The 27655-nt window shown below is 54.2% G+C and overlaps 1 protein-coding gene across 2 annotated transcripts in view; it reads right to left on the reverse strand.

Annotated features, from left to right (window-relative positions):
• Positions 1-8559, reverse strand: part of HS6ST1 (heparan sulfate 6-O-sulfotransferase 1) — a 50448-nt gene extending 41889 nt beyond the window's left edge. For both annotated transcript variants that reach the window (XR_001108943.3, XM_012462309.3), the window contains exon 1: positions 8033-8559. Coding sequence is in view for 1 of the 2 variants with exons in the window: in XM_012462309.3 (XP_012317732.1) it covers positions 8033-8559 (527 nt within the window). In the remaining variant the exon portion in view is untranslated. The remainder of the gene's footprint in view (positions 1-8032) is intronic.
• Between the last annotated feature and the right edge of the window lie 19096 nt (positions 8560-27655).

Below are 27655 nucleotides of genomic sequence, written 5' to 3' on the forward strand. Positions count from 1 at the left end.
CCTGGGTCCATGAGACCCACTGGCCCCAGCCACAAGGGAGGAGAGGCTGCCCAGGGCACTCCTCTCTTCCTTGGACTCCCAGCAGAGCTTTCCGGAAAAAGCCCACCCAATGCACAGCTCAGGGCCTGGGCAGGCAGCCGAGGCCCTACAGGTTCTCTGCCCTCCACCGCAGCCTCAGTGCCCGGTCTGCACAGAGAGGACCCAAGCTCCCGAGGCGGCCTTGTGGAACTTGGAGCGTGTCACCCCCACGAGCATCCCCCAGGGAGGTGGGCCCCAGCCCCAGAGCACACGCTGTGAGTCGTGAGTCAAGGAATCAAGGATCAGCAGCGGGTGGGTGTGGGGCCCAAAGGTCCTGTGCCCGGGAGGGAGCTCAGGGCAGAGGCACCGCAGCAGAAGGCCACAGGCTGGCAGGGATGGGTGTGAATCCTTAGCGCAGCTCCCAGCACCCACAGAGCTGGCTCAGGAGCAGCCGGCGGCATGGAGGGGAGAGCTGTCCTGGATGGTTTTCACTCTATGGTCAGGGAAACAGCCCCAGCTTCACACCACGGCTGGGGTAGCATGCGTGTGGTCTCTGGTGGCTGGACAGCCTCCCTCTGCCCATCTGCTGACCCTAAATGTCCTCTGACAGCACCTACCCTGGGTTGATGGTCTAGGATCAGCACTTTAACACTCCTGTGTGGGCGCGTACATGACAATGCCCCACTAGGAAAGGGGCACTTTCAGGAAAGGAACAGAGATGCTAGGCCACGAGTCCCACAGTCAGAAAGCAACAGGCCTGCAGACAGGGGCCCCTCTCCACTCACGCCACCCATCTCCACTGCCCACCCTTGCTGTGACTGGCTGGGTCTCAGATGATGTGTCTGAAACCCAACTGTGCTTTCAGAGTGCTGCTTCCATGCTACACCCGTCCATGCTGCAAACCCCTGTGTGTGGGAGGCTTCTCCACCTCCCAGGGTCCTGCAGGCCATCCCTCTTGCTGCCACCTCCATGCTACACCCGTCCATGCTGCAAACCCCTGTGTGTGGGAGGCTTCTCCACCCCCTGGGGTCCTGCAGGCCATCCCTCCTGCTGCCACCAGCTCGCTGTCATTTGGCCGGAACAACCTCATCTCCTAGGGCTAGGACTATCTTTTCAGCATAACAGACCCCACCCAAACCCGAAACAGACAGCAAATCTTCATAGACAGAGAGAGCCAAGTGAGTTTCTGAAAAGGCAAGAACAAGAGTCTAAAGAGATGAAAACCTTTTCGCAAGCAAAATGTCACCTCACTTGTAAGTGCCGCTGTGGAGTGGGCCTCAACGAGAGGAGAGCAGGTGCCAGTGAGTGTCCAGGTGGCTGCAGAGAAGTGCCTGAAAAGCAGCTGGCAGGGGATGGCCTGAGTGTGCCTCCTGCCTGAATCACACGGCCTTCCAGCAGGGCTCCCATGACTGGCCCTCACATGCCACCACTCAGGAACTGCTCCCCCGAGCTTGGCTTCTCATGCTCTTCCCACCTCAAACCCAAAAGACTCACCACGTGCCGCCACCAAGCGGGGGTTGAGTCCAGTCCTGCTGCCTCCCTGCTGCTTGAGGTCTGACCCAGAAACACCCCATAGTCTTTCATAGACGGGAAATTCAGTCACACAAAATGCCACGTGGGTTGGTGACGGCACCCAGAGAGGGAAGCTGAGGGGTTGGGGACATTCCCGGGCTTCCCACCTCCTTTCCACTGAGGCAGAGCAAGGACACAGGAGCAGAGGGATGGCCTAGACCCACCTGTACCCACACACGCTCACAGCACTGCCTCCCACACGCTGATCCTCCCGGGCCAGGCTAGTGGTGGCATCAGCGGTGCAGAACCAGGGGAGCACCGGAGAACAACCCATCTTATGGGGAGGTGGCAGAAGGGGCTGGCCACACTGCACCAGGAGCCAAGCACCACCATGGGCAGTCTCTGCTGCCAGGGGGCTGACCCTCAGGCAGCCTTGCTACCTTTGCAGAGCCCAGAGCGCAGCGTGACGCCTGTCCTGCGGCTCTGGGTGAAGGCTGCCAGACGTCTTCCAGTAAAGGCAACCACACAGGCCTACATGTGAAACTGCCCGTGTCCACCCAGCTCTCAGAAGCCCTAGTGTTCTGCATCTGGCTGGTCTGGGCCAGTGGCGATCGTTCCCACCTGTGGACAGTCTTCCACGCCCGTGCAGGGTGGGGGGAGCAGAGGGCTGGGTGCAACACACAGCCTTCAGGACATACTGACAGCTGTTCACATGCTATCTCCTGGACCTCCAGGCTGACAGCGGGACTGACACGTTCTCTACCTTCTCTGGGCCCTGCCTTCCTTGTGTGGAAAATGGGGCCATCTTCATATACTTGTCTTGTGGGATTGCTGGGTCCAAACAAGATGACCCATTCCAAGTGCCTACTAAGTGCTCAGGGGACAAGAGCCACGCCGCCTGCCTCCCTGCATGCCCCCATGGCCTGTCGTGCCTCTTCCTCATAGAGGGGAAATTCAGTCCTGCAAAATGCCACATGGGATGGTGATGGCACCCCGAGTGCACTCCAGGCCCCTGGGAGCTGTACTCCTCTCTCAGCAGGGGTGAAATGCAGCCACCTGTGAGCAGGTAGGGGCATGTGGGTGACTGGGCATGGCTGCTCCCAAGCACCCTACACAGAAGGGTCACCCTGAGGGCACTCATTGGGCAAGGCTTGGCAATAAAAACCATAAAACCGGCACTTTAAAAAAAATTCACAATAGGCCAGCACAGTGGCTCATGCCTGTAATCCCAGCACTCTGGCAGGCAGAGGTGGGCAGATCACCTGAGGTCCAGAGTTCAAGACCAGCCTGGTCAACATGGTAAAACCCTGTCTCTACTAAAAATATAAAAAAATTATCCAGGTATGGTGGCAGGAGCCTGTAATCCCAGCTACTTGGTAGGCTGAGGCAGGAGAATTGTTTGAACCCGGGAGGGAGAGGTTGCAGAAAGCTGAGATCACACCATTGCACTCCAGACTATGGACAGAGTGAGACTCCATCTCAAAAAAAAAAAAAAAAATTTTCACGTAATATTCAGTACCAATGAGCGTGCCACTGAGATGGGCGCTCACAGCACAGTTGGGAACATACCAGGAGTGGGTGCTCTGGAAAGGAAGGTAACATTTGTACCAAGAGCAGTAAAACATTCACACCATTCAACTCAGAAATTCCACTCCTAGGAATCTCCAAAGGAAATCAGAGCTATGCAGAATATCTACACAAAAGGACGCGTCCTGCAGCAGTCCCCACAGAGCCCAGAACGGGCAACCGGCACGCTCAGCCGCCGCCAGCCAGCGGCGCACACCCAGAGCGGAGCAGCCGCAGCCACTCAAATATTAAGTTTCAATGACGACAGACAACATTCACGGTGTAATTTATACGACGGCTTCAATCACAGCGGGAAAACCGTGCACGGGGAACGGATGCTTTTCCCTTTCTCCCTCTGCCTCATGCTTTCCTCTCACGCATCTACCAAACAAGCATTATAACCACAACAAAGGGGGTTGTGAAAGAAAAAGCCTCCCAGTCCCAAAAGACGACAACACCATGCCCCTTCTCCTCCTCCCTCCTGGGCCCTTGGGGACACCAGACCCAAGGTGGCCACTCCCGTGCATGGCAGCCAGAACTCCCACTAAGAAAGAAACCTGGGTTCCCTGGTCCTGGGGCCCAGGTGGGCACTGCACTCTCTGGGATTGGACTCTCTGATCCAGGAGAGGAGTCCCCAGGGCTCCCTGTAGCCCAGGTTTTATGTGTGAAGTGCCTAGGGCAGGAAGCTCTGCTGTGAAGACCACCAGAGCAGCATGGCAGAAGTGATCTGCCAAGCCAGAGGAACATCTAAAATGATCCTGTTGCCAAACACGCGGAAGTTTGCCTTACCATGTGTCTGCTTAAAATGAAGGGTTTTTAAAAAATCTGTTTTTAGTAAAAATCTAATTAGGAACATCTTGACCACAGATTCCCTTGTCATCTCAACCAAAGGCCTCTCTAGGCAATGCAGGTGACAGTGACAGCCCCTGCCCAGTCCCTAGGTCCTGTTCATTGGCCCCAGTCACATGCTCTGGGTAACATCTGTCCCCATCACAAGGGTTTGTCCCTTGATCCGAAAGAATAAAGAGATTATGAAGATAAGGTGGAAACTGTCGTGTGCCACAGAAACAAAGGCTCTCATCTAAGGCCACCCCCACCTGGTCCACCCCACCAAGGAGCCCCCCAGGTTCTCAGGGAACAGCATGGCACTCAAGACTGACTGCGAACCCGAGTCACAGGGAAAGGGTGGGAAAGAGCCCAAGAAAAAAACATTCTCATGGTGCCAGCGTGAGGGCAGTGCCCACTTGGCATTAAACCACAGCAGTGCCAATGCACTGTGCAGGTGCCAGGGTGGCAGACGGGAGAACAGTTGAAGCATCGAAGACATCAGGGGAGCCAAGGAACAGAAAGCCAGGGGAGGCTTCCTGGAGGAGGAGGCATCTGAGCACAGATTGAAGGGAGGGGAGAAGCAGGCAGAACAGTGGGGTAGGAGAGCAGCCGTGCCAGGTGGAGGGCACACAGGCCCAGCATCAGGAATTTCTGGAACCTAACAAGGCTTCAGGATCACGGAGGGTGGGGAAGGGCACAGGTCAAAGACGAGGCTGCAGGTACCGAGAGGGCACACCATCAACCTGCGGGTCCTGCTGCCATCCTCCTGCAAGGAAGTACTGTCTCTGCAGGGCAATGTCACAGAGGCTGCAAGCCCACCGAGGGCTCCAGAGAGGCCCTGCTGCAGAGAGGATGTGAGCTGGGCCCGGGACCCTAGCCGAGGTGGCCCAGACGCCACACTTGGGCTCCAGATGCCCTCTGTGGCCCCAAATGAAGCCTACATGATTTCAGGGACATTTCCAGGGTGGCCCGGGCAAGACCTTGACTGTGCCTCCTCTTTGCGTTGCCTTCAGGTGGACGGGAAGAGGAAGGAGGGAGGTTCTGGCTCTGGAGCACCATCAGGACCCTCTGAGTGACAGCGGCGGAGCGTGGGGTGCTGAGACCTTCTAACCGAGTGGTCCCTGGAATGGCTGGCCACTTGGCTGCTGCTTGGGGATGGCCACAGATCTCCAAGACCAGCCAGCGAATGTCCTTCCAGGGCAGTCTTACAAGCACTCTGGCTGATGTCAGCAGGTGAAGCAGCCCTCACGGTGAACACAGGACCAAAGACGACCTGCCAGCACTCTGCTCACACACCCGTTCCTCTCTACCAAGGCAGCCGAGCACCAACAGCTGCTGGAAGTTCCAAACCATATTACAGGAAGATGTCAAAAACCTGTCCATCTCCACGTGTCACCTGAGTGTACGCCCAGCTCAGAGCAGCCCAGGCGGACGCTGTGCAATGGGGAGGCTGGCAGCTGGGAAGAGCCCCACATCTGTTACTCGCACCCCGGGCCCACCTTGCCTACGCCCTCACAAACTGCAGCAGGGGCTGGGAGGGGCTTGGTGGAGAGGTTCCGGGAGCCAGCCTTGGGCAGGGAGGCGAGCAGAGACAGGAGGAAAAGAGGGTCTCAGTCCCCAGAGAACAAGGAGAGGGCAGTGCAGAGCCGGAGTGAAGGCATCACGGGAGGGCCAGGGTGACACGTGCGTCTCCCGACACCAAGCTCACTCAACACCGGGCACCCCAGCAGGGGATGGGCACTGCCCCTGACAGAGCGTTGCCGGGTCCCTGGGCAGATGGGGGAAGTGCATCCCAACTGCCACAGCACAGCAGCTTAGCCCAGCCCCAGCCTGGGCCAGAGGACTCAGGTGGTGGGACAGCCTCGGCAGGGGGACCTCAGTGCAGCTCGGTCCAGCAAGCACAAAGCCAAGAACATCTTGGCCTCCCGAGGAAGCTCATTAAAAAAACCATCTACCTAGTGCCTGCAACATAAATGCAGGGAGTGGAGGCGGAGAAGAGGGACTCGGAGGGCGGGGCGCTGTCACCTGCCTGGTGGCACAACCCACTTGCAGAGTGGGCGGCAGAGGGGGTCTCCTGAGGACCCTGGAAGCCCCTCCCCACCGGCGGCATGCTGCTGAGCTGGCAGTTTCCAGGCTGGCAGCCCTCCTCAGTGAGAGGCATCTGCGCTTTCCATTTTTGCTCCACACATGCTTTCTGGGCAGGGGGAGCAGGGCCTCTCTGGTGCAGCACCTGGGGCCCCATAGGCCTCACGTGGTCCCCCCACTCTCGTGGACAAACTCTGGAGAAAGGAGGTCAAGGCCCTTCACCCATGGGACCCATGGGGTACAGGGGTGCAGGGCTGCAGGAAGAGTATCCTGGTTGCAATCTGGGGCTGAGGTGGCCTCTGCTGAGCAGGCTTACTTCAAAGGCTCCAGCTTCTTGGCAGCCTGAAGCTTCCACGCACTCCTCTTAAGCTCCCGAGCTGTTAAGTCCCTCTGGCAAAGGGGGCGGCCCCCACCCTCTCACCCACAACAGGCAGGGAGGCGCCTGTTGGGATCGGTCGGTCACCAGCTCTGGGAGCCTACTGCTCTGGCTGGCAGAAGGGCAGGTGGGGGCATGGCTGCAGTCCCAGGCCCAGCTCAGCCTAGCACAGAGCGGCTGGACCAGGTTCAGGGGGCTCTGCAGCAGGAATATGCATCTGTGCAGAGCAGACCAAGGGCTGGGCCGGAAGCAATCCTTCAGGGACCCTAGACAGGCAGCTCTGTGACTGCCAAGTGTAAGGGGCCCAGAACATCACCTCCCAAGCTGGGAGCTGGTGTGTGCGTGATGCCCCTCCAACTCTAGCACCCCAATTTCCTGACAGTCTGAGAAAGACCACAGGCAACGATTGAGGGCTGTGCAGGGGAGCAGTCACTCGGACTCTGCTCAGCTCCAGGCTGGCCAGAGCTTTGAGGCTCCCCAAGCACACCTGAGAGCCTGCAGCCTCTGGACTGAGAGAGACAGCCACACACCTACAGCCGCCCAGCCTCCTACCCCCAGCCAGTCTGCAAACTCAGTCCCGAGGCAAATTTGGAAGAGAAACAAAAGGCAGGCAGAAAGCCCTGCTACTGGCCCTTCCTAGCCCAGACTTCAGGGAGGAAGGCCGCGCAGGGCATCCCTGCAGGACAGATGGGCACCAACCGGAACAGGAGGAAAATAACCCCAACTTTAACTGCTGGAAACCCAGCAGGTGCCCCTACAAACTGCTTCCCAGGAGGGCTGCCCCGGCACCCTCCCATGCCCTGCTTCCCTACTGCTGCTCAGCTCTGTGCTCCCCAACTCCCGCAGACATGGAGCTGTGGGACCCCAGGGAAGGGGTCTGCAGCACAGGCTCCCTGGACCAGCTCAGCTACCCCAACCTGGCTGGTGGCTTCCTGGGGACGGTGGCTCCTATCGTTGGCTTTTGTTCCTCTCTCCAGGCAAGCCTGTGCTGGCAGAATTCGGCGGGCAGGCCCGCTCAAAGGACAGGCGGCACTGCCTCCTCCCCGCCCCCAGCCCCAGGTCAACAGGGCCTTTGTTCTACCTGCACACACCGGCAGGAAGGCGGGCAGAGCCAGCCCCCTTCCCTGGCAGCTCCCCCACCCTCTGAAGGCAGGCACCCTAGGCACAGGGGCGGCCCCTCACTACTCTCACTTCCACTTTGGGGACCACAGCACCGGAGGGACGGGGAAGCCAACACTCCAGGTGGGCCACGCACACCCCCGGAAGCCCTTGTCCCCAGGGCCGGTGGGCCAGACCTCATAGCGTACAGCAGGTGAGGTGGCCCGAGGGCAGCGGGTGGCGACCCTGGAGAAAACCCGGGCGGCCGCGCAGCCAAGCCGGCAGTGGGACAGCGCGAGGCAAGAAGAGGGTGAGAGCGAGGTCAGAAAGCTCAGTGACAGCCGGCCAGAGCAGAGGAGCTGGGAGCCTCCGCGCCCGGCAGGTCGGGAGGAGTGGTGGCGAGTGGGGGCCCCAAGAGGGCCGGAAAGGGGGCTGGGGAAGGCAGGAGAGGGGGATGGGGAGGGCAGGCCGACCCAGCACAGCCCGGCGGGCACACGGCCCGGCCTCGGGGGCGCAGCCGCGCGAGGATCCCGCCGCCCCGGCGCTCACCTGGGAGTGCGCAGCGCGGCGGGGTCGCGGCGGTCCAGCACGCCGGGCACGCAGTTGGTGAGCTCGGTCCAGTCGGCGTGCAGCCCGCAGCTCCAGCCGGTGGAGAAGCGGGAGAAGAGCCAGGTCTCGCGGCGGTTGGGCCGGTAGCAGGTGCACTTCTTCTGGCCGGGCCGGCAGTCGCAGGGCACCTCGAGGCGGACGTTCTGCACGAGGTGGCGGCCGAAGGTGGTGCCGCCCGTCTTCTGGATGTGCAGGAAGACGATCACGTCGTCGCCCTTCATGTCGAAGCGCAGCGAGCGCTCCAGCTCGCGCACCGGGAAGTAGTACTTCTTCTCGTAGTGGGGGTCGGGCGTGGGGAACAGGTCCAGGTCGTCGGGCGGCGCGCGGCCGCCGGGCGCGCCCAGGCTCAGCCCCGGGCCCGCGTACTGGTACAGGATGAGCATGAAGCACACCGAGCCCGCCACCACCAGCACGAACTTGCTGGCGCGCTCAACCATGGTCCTGCCGCCGGCGCGCCGCCGCCGCATGTGTCACCATCGCCGGGGCCCGGGCGCGGGGCGCGGGGCCTGGGAGGGCGGGGGGCGCGGGCGCTGCTGCCTCCGCCGCCGCCCGCGCTCCGGCCCAGCCCGGCTACTCGGCGCCCAGGCCGCCCGCAGCGGCGCGGGCCCCGACCCTCCACGGCGCCATGGCTGCTCCCCGCCCGACCCCGGCTCCCGGGCCCGACGCCCGGCTCGGCTCCGCTCGGCCCCGCTCCCGGTCCCGGTCCCGGCCCCGGCCCGCACCGCGCGCCCCGCGCCCCCGGCACCGGCCCGCTCCGCTCCGCTCCGCGCCGAGAACGCTCTGCGCCGCCCCGCGCGCCGCCGCGTCTCCGCAGTCCGCCGCCGCCCCGCCCCGGCCCGCCCCCGGCCCGCCCCCGTGGCGCCTCTTGCCGTCGCCGCCCGCGCCGATCCTCGGCCCCGCCCCCGGAGTGCCTGCGGCCGCCGCGAGGGCAGGGCGCCGGGACCTGGGTCTGCGGGCCGCGGCGAGGCCGCTGGCGGGCGGGCAGCCGGGGACTGGGAACCGATTCCGCCCGCAGAGGCGTGGGGGACCACCGGGCAGCGCGGAGCCCTGGCGTGGGCGGCTCTCCTGGGGCGGTGTGGGGCGGCGCAGCGGCTGGCGCCTCTGGAGCCTGGGTCCCCCCTCCTCCCCAAGTCCCGGCCGCCCGCGCCCCCGCAGCGCGCGAGGGAGGAAAGGCCTTGACCTTGCACACCCGGGCTCTGAAGTTCCAAACGCTGGCCGGCCGGGCTGCACTTCCAGGGACCGGGGCGGCGGGGGCCGCGCGCCGCGGGGGCCAGGAGGGAAAGCGAGGCTTTGCTTTGCTGCCCGATCCCCCCACCGCGCGGCTGGCTTTGGGGCGGTGCAGCCCCGCAGCCCCGCAGCCCCGCTTTGAGGAGATGCTGGGCTGTCTGCAGAGGCCTGCGGACCGGCTTCACGTCTCCCTCCTTGTTTGAAAGGAATTTCAGCCAAGGTGCATTTTTTCCCTCTCTATGTTTATTACACTCCAGTGAAAAAGTTATAAAACGTTGAGCCAATTCTTGAGAACCGTGAGTGCCCACCAAAGAGTCTGGCTGTCGTGGGTCGCTCGGAGAGTCCAGCGGCCCGGGCCCATCCTGGCTGCCGAGGCCTCGCTCCCCGTTGGCTCACGTGCGGGAAGAACGCGGCATTCGTGGGGCGGGGGCGCCCGCCAGGTACCCACTCACGCTGCCCGGGTTCTGGCAGTACTCGGAGGTCATTTCATGTCCCAGCCCTTTGGAAACGCGGGAGAGGGGCTGGAACGGCCCGGCTCTCACAGCGGCAGGGCCGCCCACAGTGGGCCCTAGTGTGTTGGCTCAGGCCAGCGTGGGCTCTGGGAGCCAGTCTGGCTGCCAGCTGTGGGCTCCCAGTGTCCACATCAAGCCCTGCTGGGGGCAGAGGAGGGGTGTCCTACCTTCTGTTCTGTTAGGGTCTGGAAGCGATGATCCGGTGTCACTTATGCCTCAGTAAAGCTGTTAAACATAGCATCACACCAGAAAGCCCCCCTGGAAGCAAACCCAGAGAGCTGAAAAAGCCCACACCCTAAACCCAGCTGAGCAGGCGGCATGCAGCTTCCAAAAGGACGGCAGGGATATCCGCTGTGGACAGGGGGGTGGGTGCTACACCCTCGACACAGCCCAGCGCAGCCTGGAGTCCATGGCGTGGGGTCCTCAGTGAGACCTAGGGCCCCGAAGCCCCTGCTCGTCTTGTAGGCTGCTTTAAAACTGTCCCTGCCCCCCAGAGGGCAGCTTGGTCAGGCTTCTCCAGAAGTAACTCATTCCTGTGAGGAGTGGGGGTGCAGTCCTGGTGGGACACAAGTGGGGCCACCCTGCAGTGTGCCTGGTCCTGCCGCTTCTGCCTGCGGCCCCTTGACGCAGTCTGTGGCTGAGCCCTGGGGAGCCTTCCTGGAGGGCTGGGGGAGCAGAGCTGCCCCGGTCCACCCGCCAGATGTTCTTACCCACATAAGAATCCTCTACAAAGTGCTACATCATAATTAAGGCTGCTCTTTTGGAGACCTGCTGGGTGCCAGGCATTGTAGAGGTGTCATTTCCAATTCAGTCAGCAAGTCTGCAAGGGTAGGCTGATACCCATTTACAGAAGAAAAAACTGAGGTTCAAAGGGGTTAAGACCCTGGTTCCAGGGTCAACCACTCTCACCCTGTGAGAGTCAGCAGAGCTGGGATCCTGATGCCTGCCATAAGCCTCAGAACCCTGCCTTCTCCCACCTCTGCAGTTGCCCCAGCTCCCCAGGCCAGGGGTGAGGGCGGTGAGAGCGTCTACACGGGCCACTACTCACTGCCACCAAGGGGGAACACGGGCCCAGAGTGCTCAAGGGAAAGCTGGAGCAGCTCCGAAGGCCCCACCCTGTAATGATCTCACTGTCCCACACTGAGGCCCAGGCAGGGAAGAAGGGCCCGTGATAAAGTCCCAGAGCAGCCTGACCGGTGGAGGAACATCTCCTGAAGAAGCTGTTTAATCAAACTTCATACCTGCCACACTGGCTGATGGGGAGCACCCACGTTAGCCAGGAAGCCCTTTCTTTATACAATTCTCTTAAGAGGAGGAAAATCTGCCTGGTTGGCTATTGGACTTTGCTCAGTCTTCCATTTTGATTGAAGCCCTGCGCATGCACGCGAGACCCCAAGGCTGTAGGTGAGTTTCTGGCGTCTTAAAGTCAAGTCAGATGAGCCACCCATCAGTGGACGCTCCGGCCGAGTGGAAAGCAGCTCCAGCCCTCGCTGGCGCGCAGCTTGCCTCACGCTGCTCCCCGCGATGAGTCCTCAGTGTCATGTCCTGGAAAATGGACAGAAACGCACAGGCCGCGGCCGGCGTGAGGTTTCAGGAGGTCAGCGGGCACAGCCAGGCCTCCAGGAGGTGCGCTCTGCGCGCTGTGTCCTTTCTTTCCTGTGTCATCTGTTCGGTGGCCAAAGTTCGCCCCAGCCGGGAGAGTGCATGTGAACTAAGTGCTTGCTAGGGGCAGCGCCTAGCCCTGAGTGCTTGCGGAGTCCTGGGAAAAGCACTCGCAGCTCTTCTGCTCAGTGCCTTTGTCCCCTGAAGATTCACTTCACCAATTCTTTAATGTGTGATCTCTGACTTAGTGGCAAAGAAAAGTAAAAGAACGCGGCAGGGGCAGGCAGTGATGGTCCCAGAAAAACAAGTCACTGCACTGCTCGGACAGTGCCAGCCGCAGTAACATTGGGCTTCATGAATGAAGCCTGATTCGCGGCCCACCGTGCGGTCTCAGAGTCTGAGAACCACAAGATCAACCGCGGCGCCACCTCCCGGCGCACAGTCCCGCGGGCGGCCGCGCGGGGGCAGCACGCGGCCCGGACCCCGAGCGCCCGCGGTTGACTTTGCGAAATTGGGGGATTTTCCACACGCGCTTCCCTCGTCGTCCGTCCGGCGGCTGCCCATTGTTGTTTGCAAAGAGGAGGAGGAGGGCAGCCGCGTGCGTCCTCAGAGCCACACCTGGGGCCGGTCCCGCTGTCCACGCGGGGCGCAGAGACGGGTTTTGTTGGGGGACAAACTTTTAGAGGGGACTCCGGTTCGCGCGGACCCGCGGGGCCCGGCCTCGACCCTGACCCGGCGGCAGGCTGGGGGCGCCGGGCTGCGCGCCTTGGACGCCGCCTCCTCCCGGGTGGCCAGCCCCGGTCCGCAGCCGCCTCCTCCAGGGAGCCCCGCGGCCGCTTTGCCGCCCAGCGGCCCCGTGCCGGGCGCCTCCTCCAGCACCGCGGGGCGCCCGGGCTGCCACGAGGCCCGCAGACGCGGCGGGTCTTCCCGGGGCCCGAGGGACGCGTCCCGGCCGCTGCCCGGGGACCTCAGGCGTCCTGGGTTCGAGGGCCGCACTGGAAGAGGCCCGGGCTTCGGAAGGGCCGCTCGCTTCCCTCCACGCCCCCGGCCTCGCTGCGCTTTGCGCCCTCCCTGCAGGACCTCCAGGCCCGCTTCAGTCCTTAGGGGAAAAGGGTGGGATAAACAGGAGAACCTGGGCAATTCGGAGGGGCAGCGGGGCCCTGGGCTTCCCGGGCCCCAGGAGGAGCCGGTGTGGGCCTCGCCCGCCTACCCTGCCGCCCGGTGACCGCCACCCCCTGCCGTCGCGTGTGGCGTGGGGTTTCTGGCAGGTGGGGGGCCCACCCTCCTCCCCGGGCAGCTGGGCTGTGGGCCGGACCGACGGGTTCTGCCAGCTTGGGAGGCGAGACAGGGACCTGTTAACGTTGCCCCAAGGGCATCGTCCTGGTTCTTCTGCTTGGAACTTCCCAAGGGACACGTCTTTAAACGGCTGGGGCTGAGGCGGGCCCACAGCCTGGATGGGGTGGGGGTGACTGCTCCAGTGGCCAGTGGGTCTCCTCCCAGATGGCTGTCATTGTTTTCTCTGCCCAGAGGGGCTCCCACCCAGCAGGGGCAGGGGGGAGCCACCAGAGAGGGCACTGAGCAGCTTGAAAAGCTCCACTGGTGGGGAGCTTCCCTGGGGGTGGGGTGGATAGCCGCCCTTTTGAGGGTGAAATGGTTTGGTCTGGGAAAAGCCACCCGACCATGGGGTTCTTGCTACTCCCACGCCAGCTGCGTGGAGCCACCAGGGGCCGGGGCAAGGGTGGGAGACGGAGGCCCCGGTCCTGGGCCCTGATATCCGGAAGGGTGTGCTCAGTGCCCTCCAGACAGCCTGGCTTCACTGTCCGGGCTGGGGACCAGCTCCCGCCTGGCTCTCCTCCGGCTGTGCTGACTCACCTGTGGAGGTGAGGGAGGACCAGCTCCCGCTCTGTCTGTGGAACTCACCGGGTGCCACTGCCCTTCCCGGGGGATGACGGCCCACCCCCATGCTCCCCGTAGTCACCGGGTTCTGCTCTTTTTACCTCCATTCATTGCCACTGTCATTAAAGAGTCACTAGATTACAGTTGGCCTGACAAGTCAGTTGACTGTTCTGACGGAAGCTCCTTCTCGCGTAGGACCCCAGGGTCTTGGTGGGCTCTGGGCCCTGGGTGGGGACACAGGTGGGACACAAAGGCTGCTTTATGGAGAGGGCCCTGCCTGTCCCGGTGGTGGTGTGGGGAGGGGCTCACCTGTCCTCGGGCCAGGCCTCGCAAGGCAGCTGTAAACCCGGCTGGCCTTGGTACTTCCTGGAAGCTCTCAGTGACCATATTTCTTTTTGCACCAAATAGCAGAGCTTCTTGCTGTTCATTTCTCTCCCTGCCCTCCTTTAAGGAGAGTTTGTGGGAGTTAGACACTCAGGAGGAGAGGGGGGACCTTGGCCCCTGGTGGGAGGAGGCCGAGTCCCTCTCTGGGCCCAGGGCCTATGGGGAAGCCGCAGCATCTCCTCTAATCTCACAGCAGCCAGGGACAGGGTCACAGCGTGGGTGTGCGGTGTACCAGGCCATCCACCTGACTGAAGGCCTGGGCTGGTGACAAGGCGCCGCGGTGCTGTGCAGGCCTGCAGACGAGAGGGAGGCACGTTTCTGTCAGCAGACGGGATGCGGCACGCGCTCCACCCAGGGCCTCAGGCCGCGTCTGTGACACCAGTGACCACCCTCGTGAGGCCTCATTTCCTGTCATCAACAGCAGCTCTCTGGGCCCCTCTTTACAGACAGGGAGGCTGAGCCGCAGGGAGATGAGGCCACTTGCCAAGGTCACAGAGTCCGCGTCTGTCCCGTCTGCACTGCAGTGCTGTCTTCTTGCACTGGACCACACTTGGGCTGGGCGAGGGCCCCCCGGTAGGTGATTGGCCCTTGACTTTGGCTTTTGGGTGACTGGGGTTGGGACATTGCTGCTACCCTCAGGCTGGTCCCTGGAGGGACTGCGTGGGCTGTGGGCCAAGGAGGAGGGTCTCAGCCTCAGTGGTAGGAAAGCGAAGTTAAGCCTTGTCATTAGGAGCAAAGGTGCTGTGTCCACACCCCAGCTCTGTCTAACCAGCTGTGTGGCCTTCAGCAAGTTACTTAACCTCTCTGAGCCTCTGTTTCCGCGTCTGTAAAGTGGGGATAATTATGGGACCTACTTCATAGAGTCATGGTAAGGAATAAGCATGGTAAGGAAATGCTTATTCCAAAGTCCCGTCTATGCCAAGGGCTAGGTATTCCTGCTGTGGATTTGTGGGAAGCATCGTATCAGCATCTGCGTATTCAGAACTAGCTACGCGCTTCCCCCTGTGTACCAGGCCCTCCCGTGCGCTGGCCTCCTCTGCGCACGTTGGTACTCAGTGCTCTCAGCTGCCCTGTGGACATCATCCTCTCGTTTCTCAGTTCAGGGAGCTGAGGCTGAGCAGAGGATAGCGACTTGGCCAAGGAGACAGTGCCCCCTCCCTAATGAGAGCCTTGGTTGAAGGGTCTCTCCACCTTCCCAATTCCTGGCCGACCGCCAGCCCTTGGGAAACCCAAGCCCTGGGTTCCAGGGCACAGCCCCGCCTCCAGCCTGGCCTGGGGTTGTAAGGTGGGGTTGTAAGGTTCCCTGCCACTAGGCTGTTCCTCCTGTCCTAGGGTCTCGACACACTCACCTTCCTCTTCCACCTTTCCGAGCCCTCCTTTGACTATCTCTGGTGCCATTTTCAGGGTTTGTAGCTGAACTTAGCAGGGGGAGCTGGAGAAAGGGGTCTATGCCTCCTCGTCCAGACCCGGACTCAATCATTGCTTTTTCTTTTTTTTATTTTTGAGACAAAGTCTCACTCAGTCACCAGGTGCCAGGCTAGAGTGCAGTGGCACGATCCCGGCTCACTGCAACCTCCGCCTCCCGGGTTCAAGCAATTCTCCTGCCTCAGCCTCCCGAGTAGCTGGGACTACAGGCACGTACCACCATGCCCAGCTAATTTTTGTATTTTTTTAGTAGAGACAGGGTTTCACCATGTTGGCCAGGATGGTCTCGAGCTCTTGACCTCGTGATCTGCCCGCCTCGGCCTCCCAAAGTGCTTTTTCTTTTTATCTTCTCCCATCCTCTTGAGAGCCCGTTTCACTGTGTGGCAGAGAAAACATGATGTGCTCCCGTCCTGTAATCGTAGTCTGATCCAATAATAGTTAGACTTTATTTGCTTTCTTTTTTTTTTTTTTTTTTGAGACGGAGTTTTGCTCTTGTTACCCAGGCTGGAGTGCAATGGCGCAATCTCGGCTCACCGCAACCTCCGCCTCCTGGGTTCAGGCAATTCTCCCGCCTCAGCCTCCTGAGTAGCTGGATTACAGGCACGCGCCACCATGCCCAGCTAATTTTTTGTATTTTTAGTAGAGATGGGGTTTCACCATGTTGACCAGGATGGTCTCGATCTCTTGACCTCGTGATCCACCCGCCTTGGCCTCCCAAAGTGCTGGGATTACAGGCGTGAGCCACCGCGCCCAGCCTGTTTGCTTTCTTAACTTTTGTTTATGAAGAGTTTCAATTCACACAAAAGTAGAGAGGTATCAGAGTGAGCCGCACCTGCCCTTCCGCAGCGCCCACAGCTGGCAGCCTGTGCCTGCCCCGCTGCAACCTCCCTCCCCGGCGGCGCGCTGAAAGCCAACCCCAGACGACACAGGCTTTCCCCGCAGGTGCTGCCCTCTGCTCTCTAGCTCCATGTCACCCTTGGGCCCTCTCTCAGGGCTGCTTGGTCCCTACTTGCACACCCCCAGAGAATGTGTGGTCTTCAGAGATCCGAATTCTTTGGGAGTCCCAGAGGGCCCCAATGTAAGAGCAAGGGGCGAGGTTCATGGGCAGTGGCCGGCCCTCGTGTGAGATGGCCACTGTCCAGCAGGGGAGGTTGGTGGAGCCTGGCGTGCCATGGGCACAGGCACCAGGCCTGCAGTTGGCAGGACCCTGGGCCTTGCCACAACCTGCAGACCTGGCCGTCCTGGGAAAAGCCCAGCCCTGGTGGACCATGGGGGGCCGGCCTGCCCCTGCCCAGAACGCAGTCAAGCTCTGCATCCCCATTTGAGGCATAAGAAGCCTCTAGGTGGCCGGGCTCAGTGGCTCACACCTGTAATCCCAGCACTTTGGGAGGCTGAGGCAGGAGGATCACCTGATACCAGAAGTTCAAGACCAGCCTGGGCAAAATAGTGAGACCTCATCTCTACAAAAGAATTAAAAGATTAGCCAGGGGCCGGGCGCGGTGGCTCACACCTGTAATCCCAGCACTTTGGGAGGCCGAGGCGGGTAGATCACAAGGTCAAGAGATCGAGACCATCCTGGCCAACACGGTGAAATCCTGTCTCTACTAAAAATACAAAAAAAAATTAGCTGGGCATGGTGGCGGGTGCCTGTGGTCCCAACTACTTGGGAGGCTGAGGCAGAAGAATCACTTGAACCCAGGAGGCAGAGGTTGCAGTGAGCCGAGATTGCGCCACTGCACTCCAGCCTGGTGACAGAGCAAGACTCCATCAAAAGATTAGCCAGGTGTGGTGGCATGCACCTGTAGTCCCAGCTACTCGGGAAGATTGCTTTAGCCCAGGAGTTCGAGGCTGCAGTGAGCTATCATTGTGCCACTGCACTCCAGCCTGGGTAAGAGAGTGAGATCCCATCTCTAAAAACAAAAAGGAGTGCTCCAGGAAGAAACGCTGTGCCTGTGTGAGAACCTGTCTTCCTGCCAGACTGTGAAGGGCCCAGAGCCTGAAGGACTCTGGAAGGAGGGCAGGGTGCTCTGTGCTCCAGACTCTGGAGCTAAGTTGGAGGCAGGGGATGTGACAGTGAATGCACAAGGCAAGGGCAGGCGACGGCAACAACACTCACTTGCTCCTTTCACTTATAAATAAATTGTGGGTGCCGGGCACAGTGGCTCACACCTGTAATCCCAGCACTTTCAGAGGCTGAGTCAGGCGGATCACCTGAGGTCAGGAGTTCGAGACCAGCCTGGCCAACATGGTGAAACCCCATCTAAAATACAAAAAATTAGCTGGGCGTGGTGGTGCGTGCCTGTAATCCCAGCTACTCGGGAGGCTGAGGCAAGAGAATCACTTGAACCCGGGAGGCAGAGGTAGCAGTGAGCTGAGATTGCACCACTGCATTCTAGCCTGGCAACAGAGCGAGACTCCATTTCAAAAAAAAAAAAACAAAACAAAAAACAAAAAGAAAGAAAAGAAAGAAGAAAAGAAGGCTTTGGGCTCTATCTCTGCCATAGAGAAACCCAGGACCGTTTGGGAGGGCACACTCAGCCCCTCTGCTCCACCACGTCTATCCTGCTGGGCCTGCCCTGTAGCACAGCCTACACTCAGAGGCCCCCAAGGGTGGGCCCCCTCACAGACACCCCTGTATCCCAGGACACCTACTTTCATCTTGAAATATTAAGAGATAAAAGACTTACAAAATCCTCATCTCAACACAGTCTGCTTTTCCGTGGGCCAGGTACAGACTCAGAAAGCCTGGTTCTGGAATTCTGAAGGTGAGTTTTCATTCTCCAGGCTGCCCGAGGCAAAAATCTCCCGCAGAAGAGGGAGGTGGCAGGACCAGGAGATGCAAATAAGAGGGGTGTATTCAGGTATTTCAGACAATGTGACTGAGTCATACAGAGCTGAGCACACACAGCAGTGAGAGCAAGAGGAACTGGGGAAATCTGAACAAGACTGCTGCTGTTTCTGTGTGATAGCCTGCTTAAAGACTGCGCTGTAGTTCCACAAGATGCTAGCCACTTGCCACTGGGGGAAGACTGGTGAGGGAACGCAACTGCGTGCAATCCACGTTCTAATAAAAAGTTTAACATGACGAAAAGCCCTTCTGCGTCTGGAGTGCGTGAGCGTCACGGTGCCAATCTCCTGGCTCTGTGAGGCCCTGCAGGGTGCACCCTGCTGCCCCGTGGGCCCTGCCCACCTGCTGTCCTGCTCCCACGTTGAGGCAGGTGGCACAGGCTCAGTCCAAGCACCCTCTGACCATCCTCCACCATCTCTAGCCTCTGGTCTTTGTCCCCCTTTTTGATTCCCCAGCAGGGCTTGGCCCTGGGCAAAGAGAATCAGATGGAGCACTTTGAAATGCTGGCTCCAGGGCCAGCCAGAGCCTGCTCTGTCGCTGCAGCAGACTCACTTTCAGGGGGCCTGGGCCTCAGGTTTGAAATGCTCATGGGTGATTGTGACAGGAAAACACCCATTCCATCTGCCCACCTGTCCCTGGAACAGCGGTGGTGGCTTGGGCCTGGCTCTGTGCTGGGCTGGAACTCCTTCATGTTCATCTGCGGGAGCTGGTGGCCAAGCCTCCTTCCAGGAGCTCGGCTGAGGCGAGGAGAGTGACCGTTTTATTTCTGGCCTGCAGGCATGGCCCCTGCCTCCCTCTGTGGTACCCGTTTTTCACAGCAGCACCCGGACCTGGGCTGGGGCAGAGTGGAAGAGCAAACTGAAGCATATTCAGTTTCTGAGATTCTTAACAGGTGGATTTTTTTTTTTTGGTAATTATTAATTCTGGAAAACATTTAAACTCTAGGAGAGCAGAAAACTGTTGTAAAGAAAACATGCCAATCTTCTATACTTTAATTCTTTAGAATTAACTCCTAAGGATATTTCTTTCTTTCTGGTCTTTTTTCCTTTGCATGTTCATGTGGCAGCTGAGAGCACACCACATGTATGGTGTTGGATCCTGCTTTATTTCACTTCATATTTTACCCCAAGCATTTTTGCGATTACTAAGAATAACTTCATAAACATAGTATTTGACTGCTTAGTATTTCCAGTTTCGGACGTGCCGTGATTTTCTTCCCAGTTTCCTTAGTGTTGGGCCTTCAGGCTGCTTTGATATTTCACTGTTTTTGTTTCTGATTGGTCTTTTTTTTTGCATTTAAAAGAATGCTGCAATGAATACTCTTATGCACAAATTGTCTGTATTTCAGCCTATTTCCTTAGGATAATTATTAAAGGAGCATTTACTGGTCCGAAGCAGGGCTGGGGGAGGAATCATTTGAAGAGTCTTAGTTAATAATGCCCAGTTCCTTTCCGGGATGGCCCAAGTCTGGCCTCCCATGAGCAGTACACGGCAGCGCTGCCTCACCCCTCTTACAGCACAGAATATTGTCAGTTCTTAAAATCTTTTTGAATTTGAAAAGAGCAAAACATTTAAAAATTTTTTAGATAGGTCTCTTGTTGTAGAATTAATTTCCTCCGAATCCTAATCATGGCATTTGCAGCTACTGTTTGTGCCAGAATAAAGGGATTCTAGAATATAAGGCTTGTAATAAGCTGTTTCTCCCTCTGCCCCACCATGGGGTCTGCAAAGAGAAACAGCAAGAGGCGGTGGACTCTTTTTCTCACTCTCTTTTATAACTAAAAAAAAAATTATCAACTAACTAATGTTCACTAATGACCATAACAGTAGTAGATTAGGCCCATGCAGCTCAGTCTTTCTCTTTTCTGAGACAGAGTCTTGCTCTGTCGCCCAGGCTGGAGTGCAGTGGCACAATCTTGGCTCACTGCAACCTCTGCTCCCAGGCTCAAGCAGTTCTCCTGCCTCAGCCTCCCAAGTAGCTGGGATTACAGGCACGCGCCACTAGCTGATTTTTGTATTTTTAGTAGAGATAGGGTTTTACCATGTTGGCCAGGCTAGTCTCGAACTCCTGACCTCTTACTCTGCCCTCCTTGGCCTCCCAAAGTGCTGGGATTAGAAGCATGAGCCACCTTACCCACTGACTTGCCTTTTAAAAACATTTTTTTTTTGTATCATTTAAGAATGTCTCTTATTATCAGTAGATTAATGGACTTTGAAATGATATGTCTAGATTATGTAAATAATACGTGGTTCACTGCTCAGCCTTTTGCCTAAGATCAAGTGTAGTAAATAATACAAGCACATGGTTTATTTAAAAGATAAAAATTACTACAATCCTACAACCCAGTAGACCCAATGATTAATATTTTGATGTTTATGCTTCCAGACTTTTTCTGTCTACACAAATGCATGTGCATAAACATTTTAGCAAAAATAGAACAACAGTACACATATTCTATAATCTACTTTTTATTTATTATTATTATTATTTTTTGAGACAGAGTCTTTCTCTGTTGCCCAGGCTGGAGTGCAATAGCATGATCTCGGCTCACTGCAACCTCTGACTCCCAGGTTCAAGTGATTCTCCTGCCTCAGCCTCCTGAGTAGCTGGGATTACAGGTGCCCACCACCACATCCAGCTAATTTTTGTATTTTTTATTTTTTTTAAGAGATGGGGTTTCACCATGTTGGCCAAGGTGGTCTTGATCTCTTGACCTTGTGATCTGCCCACCTCAGCCTTTCAAAGTGCTGGGATTACAGGTGTGAGCCACCACACCCAGCCTTAATTTTTGTATTTTTAGTAGAGACAGGTTTTCACCGTGTTGGCCAGTTGGTCTCAAACTCCTGACCTCAGGTGATCCTTCCACCTTGGCCTCCCAAAGTGCAGGGATTACAGGTGTGAGCCACCGTGCCTGGCCTCTACTTTTTAATTTTATAATACATTGTGAACATCTTTCCTTGTCTAGATATGTACCAGCATATCATTGTTCTTTCCTGACTGTATCACAATTTAAATAGTCACAGATGTTAAACATTTAGGTTGCTTTTAACTGTAAATACCTCCTATAATGAACATTCTTGTGTGTACATCTTTGTACACTGATTATTGCATCGGAATAAATTCAGGAAATTTGAATTTTGGAAGCAAAGAGTGTGTGTGATTTAAAGCTTTGTATAGATAATGCTGAGTTGTCCTTCGGAAGGGGTTGCCGGTGAATACTTCCACCAGCCGTCTGTGAGAGTCCTCGATTCCAGGAATGACATAGCCCTGGCTCTGTCATACGTGCTCCGCACGTCTCTCGGTTTTAGCCAGGAAGACTTTCCTACTGCTTCCTCAGTGCATCAGGCATGTTCCCACCTCAGCAGCCTTTGCACGTGCTAATCCTCTGCCTGAAATATGCTCCCAGGACACCCAAAAGGCCACACCCTCACTTCTTCAGGTGTCAGCTCAGGTTCCATTTTGTCAGAATTGCCTCCCCTGCTCATCCTATGTAAAAGATTGACCCTTTTTCTTCATTACTCCCCACTCCCTTACTTTTCCTTATCTTTCTTTACACTTAGCACCTTGTCTCTCTCCACTCCAGAAGGGAAGGGCTTAAGGGCAGACACTGTGGATTCATTTCTTGAGTCCGGTGCCCAAGGATACGTAGGAATCTCCCATGTAAAATGTGCCCAACAAATATTTATTGCAGTTAAATGCTCTACCCCTGAGCTATACCCCAAACAAAAAAATTTTTTTTGAGACGGAGTTTCACTCTTGTGCAATGGAATGATCTCGGCTCACTGTAACCTCTGCCTCCCAGGTTCAAGTGATTCTCCTGCCTCAGCCTCCAGAGTAGTGGGGATTATAGGTGCCCACCACCACACCCATCTAAGTTTTTGTATTTTTAGTAGTGATGGGGTTTTACTATGTTGGCCAGGCTGGTCTTGAGCTCCTGACCGCAGGCAATCTACCCGCTGGGATTACAGGCATGAGCCACCATGCCTGGCCCCAAACAAATATTTATGGGATAAAGGATTATTATTATTCTCAAACTTCACTAGATCAATAAGTGAAAAATGGTATCTTACTGTGGTTTTAATTTGAATCAATTTAATTATTAATTAAAATGAACTATTTTCACAATTTTTGGCCATTTATTTTTCTCCTTTTGCAAATTACTCATTCATTTCCTTAGTTCATTTTCTACTAAGGTATTTGTCTTTTTATTTTCAATAGTTATTTAAATGTTAATGGTATTAACTCCCTGTCTGTCATAGATTTTAAAAATAATTTCTCAAAAATTTTCATTTGCATTTTAATTCTTTTATATATTTTTGCCATATATAAGTTATAGTTTTCTGTTTAGTCAAATCCATCAATTTGCTTTGTTTTCTCATCTGGGAGTCCTGTTTAGACAGTCCCTCCACTTCTGAAGACTATATGAAGACCATCTTTAAATTCTTTCAGTATCTTTAATATATCTTTTTTTAATATTTAAAATTAAAATCTGTCTGGAATTTATTTTGCTATAACATATGAGACAGAGATAACTTTTTTAAAATTATGAGTCTGTTTTCTCAGTAACATTTATTAATTCATCCTAACAGTGAGAACAAGTAGATAAGCTACAAAAAGCATAGTTTAAAAAACTCATCAGAGAGCTAAGGTTATTAAGAAATGTAAATGTACTAAATTCCAGAGAGTAGAATAGGCATATACTGCTTTTATCCCTGGTAGTTTGGGGAGGGAAGGAAGAACATGCTATAGGGGAAGAGGAAAGAGCCAGCATTTTAATGAACATTTAGTGGTCACATGTGGCCTGGCAGACCAGATTAGTATCCTGAGACACCCAATCACACGAGTCTGAGCCCACCTGCCAACTGAAGCTGTACTAAAGTCCAAACCTAGCTCAACCCTGCACAGTAGTGGCTTGATAAAAGAAAGGGAATATCCTGTATGTGTATGAACATCACTAACTTTAGTCTCAACTATTATTTCACAGGCAAAGTCTGATATAAAAAATGATGAGGCACACACACACAAAACCAAAATGTGCCCATGGTCAAGAAGAGAAACAATCAACAGAAGCAGACGCAGAGATGCCCCAGGTGTTGGACTTATCAGAGATGTCAATAGAGCTGTAATACATACGTTAAATGATATATCCAAAAAGATAGACAACATGTGTGAGTATATGGGGGTATTTCAACAGAGATATAAAACTACAACAAAGAACCAAATGCAAATTTTAGAAATGCAAAATACTTTATTAGAAATGCAAAATACTTTATTAGAAATGCAAAATCTGCTGAGTTCACCAACAGACTGGGAGCAATAGAGGGAACAATCAATCAGTGACTTTGAAGACAGGTTAAGAGAAATTATTTAAACTGAAACACAAAGAGAAAAGGCTATAACAAAACAGAAGAGATCTCTAAAACGACATCAGATGGTCCAATATATGTGTAAGTGGAGCACTAGAAGGAGAGTTGAGAGGATGGAGCAGAAGACATATTTAGTAGAAATAACAGCAGAGAATTGAGTAAGATTGATGAAATAAACCCCTAGATCTAAGACTCAGTGAATTTCAAGTGGGATAAAAAGAAATAAAACCACACTTAGGTACATCATATTCAGATGGCTAAAACCATGGATAAAGATAAAATCTTAAAATCAGCAAGAGAGAAAAAATGCGGGCCGGGCGCGGTGGCTCACACCTGTAATCCCAGCACTTTGGGAGGCCGAAGCGGGTGGATCACGAGGTCAAGAGATCGAGACCATCCCGGTCAACATGGTGAAACCCCGTCTCTACTAAAAATACAAAAAATTAGCTGGGCACGGTGGCCCGTGCCTGTAATCCCAGCTACTCAGGAAGCTGAGGCAAGAGAATTGCTTGAACCCGGGAGGCGGAGGTTGTGGTGAGCCGGGATCGCGCCATTGCACTCCAGCCTGGGTAACAAGAGTGAAACTCTGTCTCAAATTAAAAAAAAAAAATGCATTATACACAGAGGAACAATGGTAAGAATCAATTTTCATTGATTATTTTCATTAGAATGAATGGAGGGCAGATGACAATGGAACAATATTAAATTTTGAATGAAAAACTAAAAAGACAGAATTAAAAACCCTTTCCAGCAAGAAATATATCTAGAAAAAAGTATCTTTAAAATAAAGACAAATACAAATTTTCAACCAAAGACTGAGAGAATTCATTGCAAGCAGATCTACACTTAAAGAAATGCTGACGGACTTCAAGCTGAAGATAAATGATGCCGATGAAATCCCAGATCTGCAGGAAGGTGTGAAGAGCATTAGAAAGGATAGGATTATGTATCTACACATCTAGATCCATGTCCACTTATAAATGTTGACCAAAGCAAAAACAATAACAAGGAATTGTGAGATTTATAGAATAAATAAAAGTAAAATATGTGAAAGCAAAGGCACGAGATGGGGGGAGGTAAATGAAATATGCTGCTTTCACGTTTTAAGGGAAAATAAACAAATCCTTGATCATAGTTAGACATTTTAACACCGTGTTCTGAGTAGCAGGCAGAATTAGCAGACAAAGCCAACCACATGTGGCCTAGGATGGCAGCCCAACACGAATTTGTAAACTTTCTTAAAAAGTTATGAGATTTTTTTGAGACAGAGTCACGCTGTTCATCCAGGGTGGAGTGCAGTGGTGCTATACTGGCTCACTGCAACCTCTGCCTCCCAGGCTCCAGTGATTCACCTGCCTCAGCCTCCCGAGGAGCTGGGATTACAGGAACCCACCACCACACCCAGCTAGTTTTGTATTTTTAGTAGAGATCAGATTTCACCATGTTGGCCAGGCTGGTCTTAAACTCATGGCCTCAAGTGATCTGCCCATCTTGGCTTCCCAAAGTGATAGGATTATAGGTGTGAGCCACCATGCCTGGAACATTATAAGATTTTTTTGCGAGTTTTTTTTTTTTTTAGCTCATCAGTTAAAATGTTAGTGTATTTTATGTGTAGCTCAAGGCAATTCTCCTCCCAATGTTGCCCAGAGAAGACAGAAGATTGGGCACACTTAGTGTTATCAGTAGGTTCTTAGAAAATGTGACTGAGTAAAATGATGTATAATAAAACCAATTTTTCCCTCATTGTTATAATGAAATAATGTTGAGTAGAATGACATTATGTGAGAACTTGCTGTACATTGTTTTATTTAAAGTCAGTTTCTAAGAACCTATTGATGACATTGAGAGCTTACTGTACTAAAAATAACGCTGAGTGATATCTGACAGTTCAACAGATGACATTAAAACACACACAAAATTACTTGATTGACCCCGAAAAAAGTCAAGAAAAGTAGAGCAGGAGCACAAAACAAAACAAAGAATGTTACAAATAGAAAACAGGCCAAGATGGTAGACTCACACCAAAGCATAACAGTTACCACACTTAGTGTAAATAGAGAAACTCTCCAATTAAAAGGCAGAGACTGCCAGGCTGGATAAAGAAGCAAGATCCAAGTGTACATTGTTTATATAATAAGATGGCTGGGTGTGGTGGCTCACACCTGTAACCCCAGCACTGTGGGAGGCTGAGTTGGGTGGATCACAAGGTCAGGAGTTCAAGACCAGCCTGGCTAAGATGCTGAAACCGCATCTCTACTAAAAATAACAAAAATTAGCTGGGCGTGGTGGCGGGTGCCTGTAATCCCAGCTACTTGGGAGGCTGAGGCAGGGAATTACTTGAACCTGGGAGGCGGAGGTTGCAGTGAGCCAAGATTGCGCCACTGTGCTCCAGCCTGGGTGACAAAGTGAGATTCGGTCTCAAAAAAAAGAAATAAATATAAAGACAGGTTGAAAGTAAAAGGCTAGAACAAGATATACCATGAAAACTCTAAGCACAAGAGAGCTGGAATGGCTGTATCAATATCAGAAGAGGTAGCCTTCAAGATAAAGACATAAAAGCCAAAAGGGACATTTCATAAATATAAAAACGAAATTCATGAAGACATAATAATCCTAACACTGTATCCAACAATAATAGATACTTGTTCTTTTTCAGTGCACATGGAACATTCATTGAGAGATGAAATGATGTTGGGCCGGGCGTAGTGGTTCAAACTGTAATCCCAGCACATTGGGAGGCTAAGGCAGGTGGACACCTGAGGTCAGGAGTTTGAGACCAGCCTGGCCAACATGGTGAAACCCTGTCTCTACTAAAAATACAAAAATTAGCTGAGCGTGGTGGTGGGCACCTGTAATCCCAGCTACTCATGAGGTTGAGGCAGGAGAATCACTTGAATGTGGGAGGCGGAGGTTGCAGTGAGACCAGATTGCACCATTGCACTCCAGTCTGGGTGACAAGAGTGAAACTCCATCTCAAAAAAAAAATGATGTTGTACAAAAAGACATTATTGGAGAACCTGCTGTACATCGTTTCACTTAAAGTCACGGTTTCCAAGAACACATTGATGAGATTGAGCGCTTAGTGTACTAAAAAGTAATGTGAAGTCTTATATCTAAAAGTTCAATAGATGATATTAAAATACACAAAAATACTTGATTGACCCCTAAAAATGTATATATGCCACAAAATAAGTTTCAATAAATTTAAATGTTTTGATTTTTATATAGAATCTGCTCTCTGACCACAACATTATTAAAATAGAAATCAATGACAAAAGGTTATCTAGAAAATTCATAAATGATTGGAAATTAAACAATATACTTCCAAATAACCTATGGGTCAATAAGAAATCATAAGATAACTTAGCAAATATTTTCACCCGAATAATAATGAAAAGATACTATATTAAAATTTGTGTCTAGGAATGGTTGCTCCCAGCCCTTTGGGAGGCCAAGGTGGGCAGAGCACTTGAGCCCAGGAGTTCAAGACCAGCTTGGGCAACATGGCAAGACCCTGTCTCTACAAAAGACACAAAAATTAGGCATGGCAGCATGTGTCTACAGCCCCAGCCACTTGGGAGGCTGAGGTGGAAGGATCACCCAAGCCTGGGAGGTTGAGGTCGCAGTGAGCCAAACTTGCTCCGCTGCTCTCCAGCCTAGGCAACAGAGTGAGTCTTGGGGAAAAAAATGTGAGATGTAGCTAAAGCAGTGTTTAGAGGAAACTTTATAGCTTGAATCACTTATATTAGGAAAAAAAGGTTCAAAGTCACTGATCTAAACTTCTACATTAAGAAGCTAGAAAAGCCGGGCGTGGTGGCTCAAGCCTGTAATCCCAGCACTTTGGGAGGCTGAGGCAGGTGGATCACGAGGTCAAGAGATTGAGACCATCCCGGTCAACATGGTGAAACCCTGTCTCTACTAAAAATACAAAAAATTAGCTGGGCATGGTGGCGTGTGCCTGTAATCCCAGCTACTCAGGAGGCTGAGGCAGGAGAATTGCCTGAACCCAGGAGGCGGAGGTTGCGGTGAGCCGAGATCGCGCCATTGCACTCCAGCCTGGGTAACAAGAGCGAAACTCCGTCTCGGGAGAGAGATCCAAGATGGCTGATGATTAGCAGCTCGGGCACGTACCTCCCAGTGAAAGCGCAAAGAACGAGAGGACGCCACACTTTCAGACGAATATTTGTTGCTCACGACCAGGACATTCCCAGTGGAGGAGCTCCACGGGTCGCCAGGGCGACTCTTGTGGCCGGCGTGGCGGTTTTGCTGGTGCCTTAGCACGCCAGTTCTTGGTGCAGAGTC

The sequence above is a fragment of the Aotus nancymaae genome, unplaced genomic scaffold (assembly GCF_030222135.1).
Source record: "Aotus nancymaae isolate 86718 unplaced genomic scaffold, 86718_ANA_hifiasm-v0.15.2.pri h1tg000029l, whole genome shotgun sequence".
Classification (NCBI taxonomy): Eukaryota; Metazoa; Chordata; class Mammalia; order Primates; family Aotidae; genus Aotus; species Aotus nancymaae.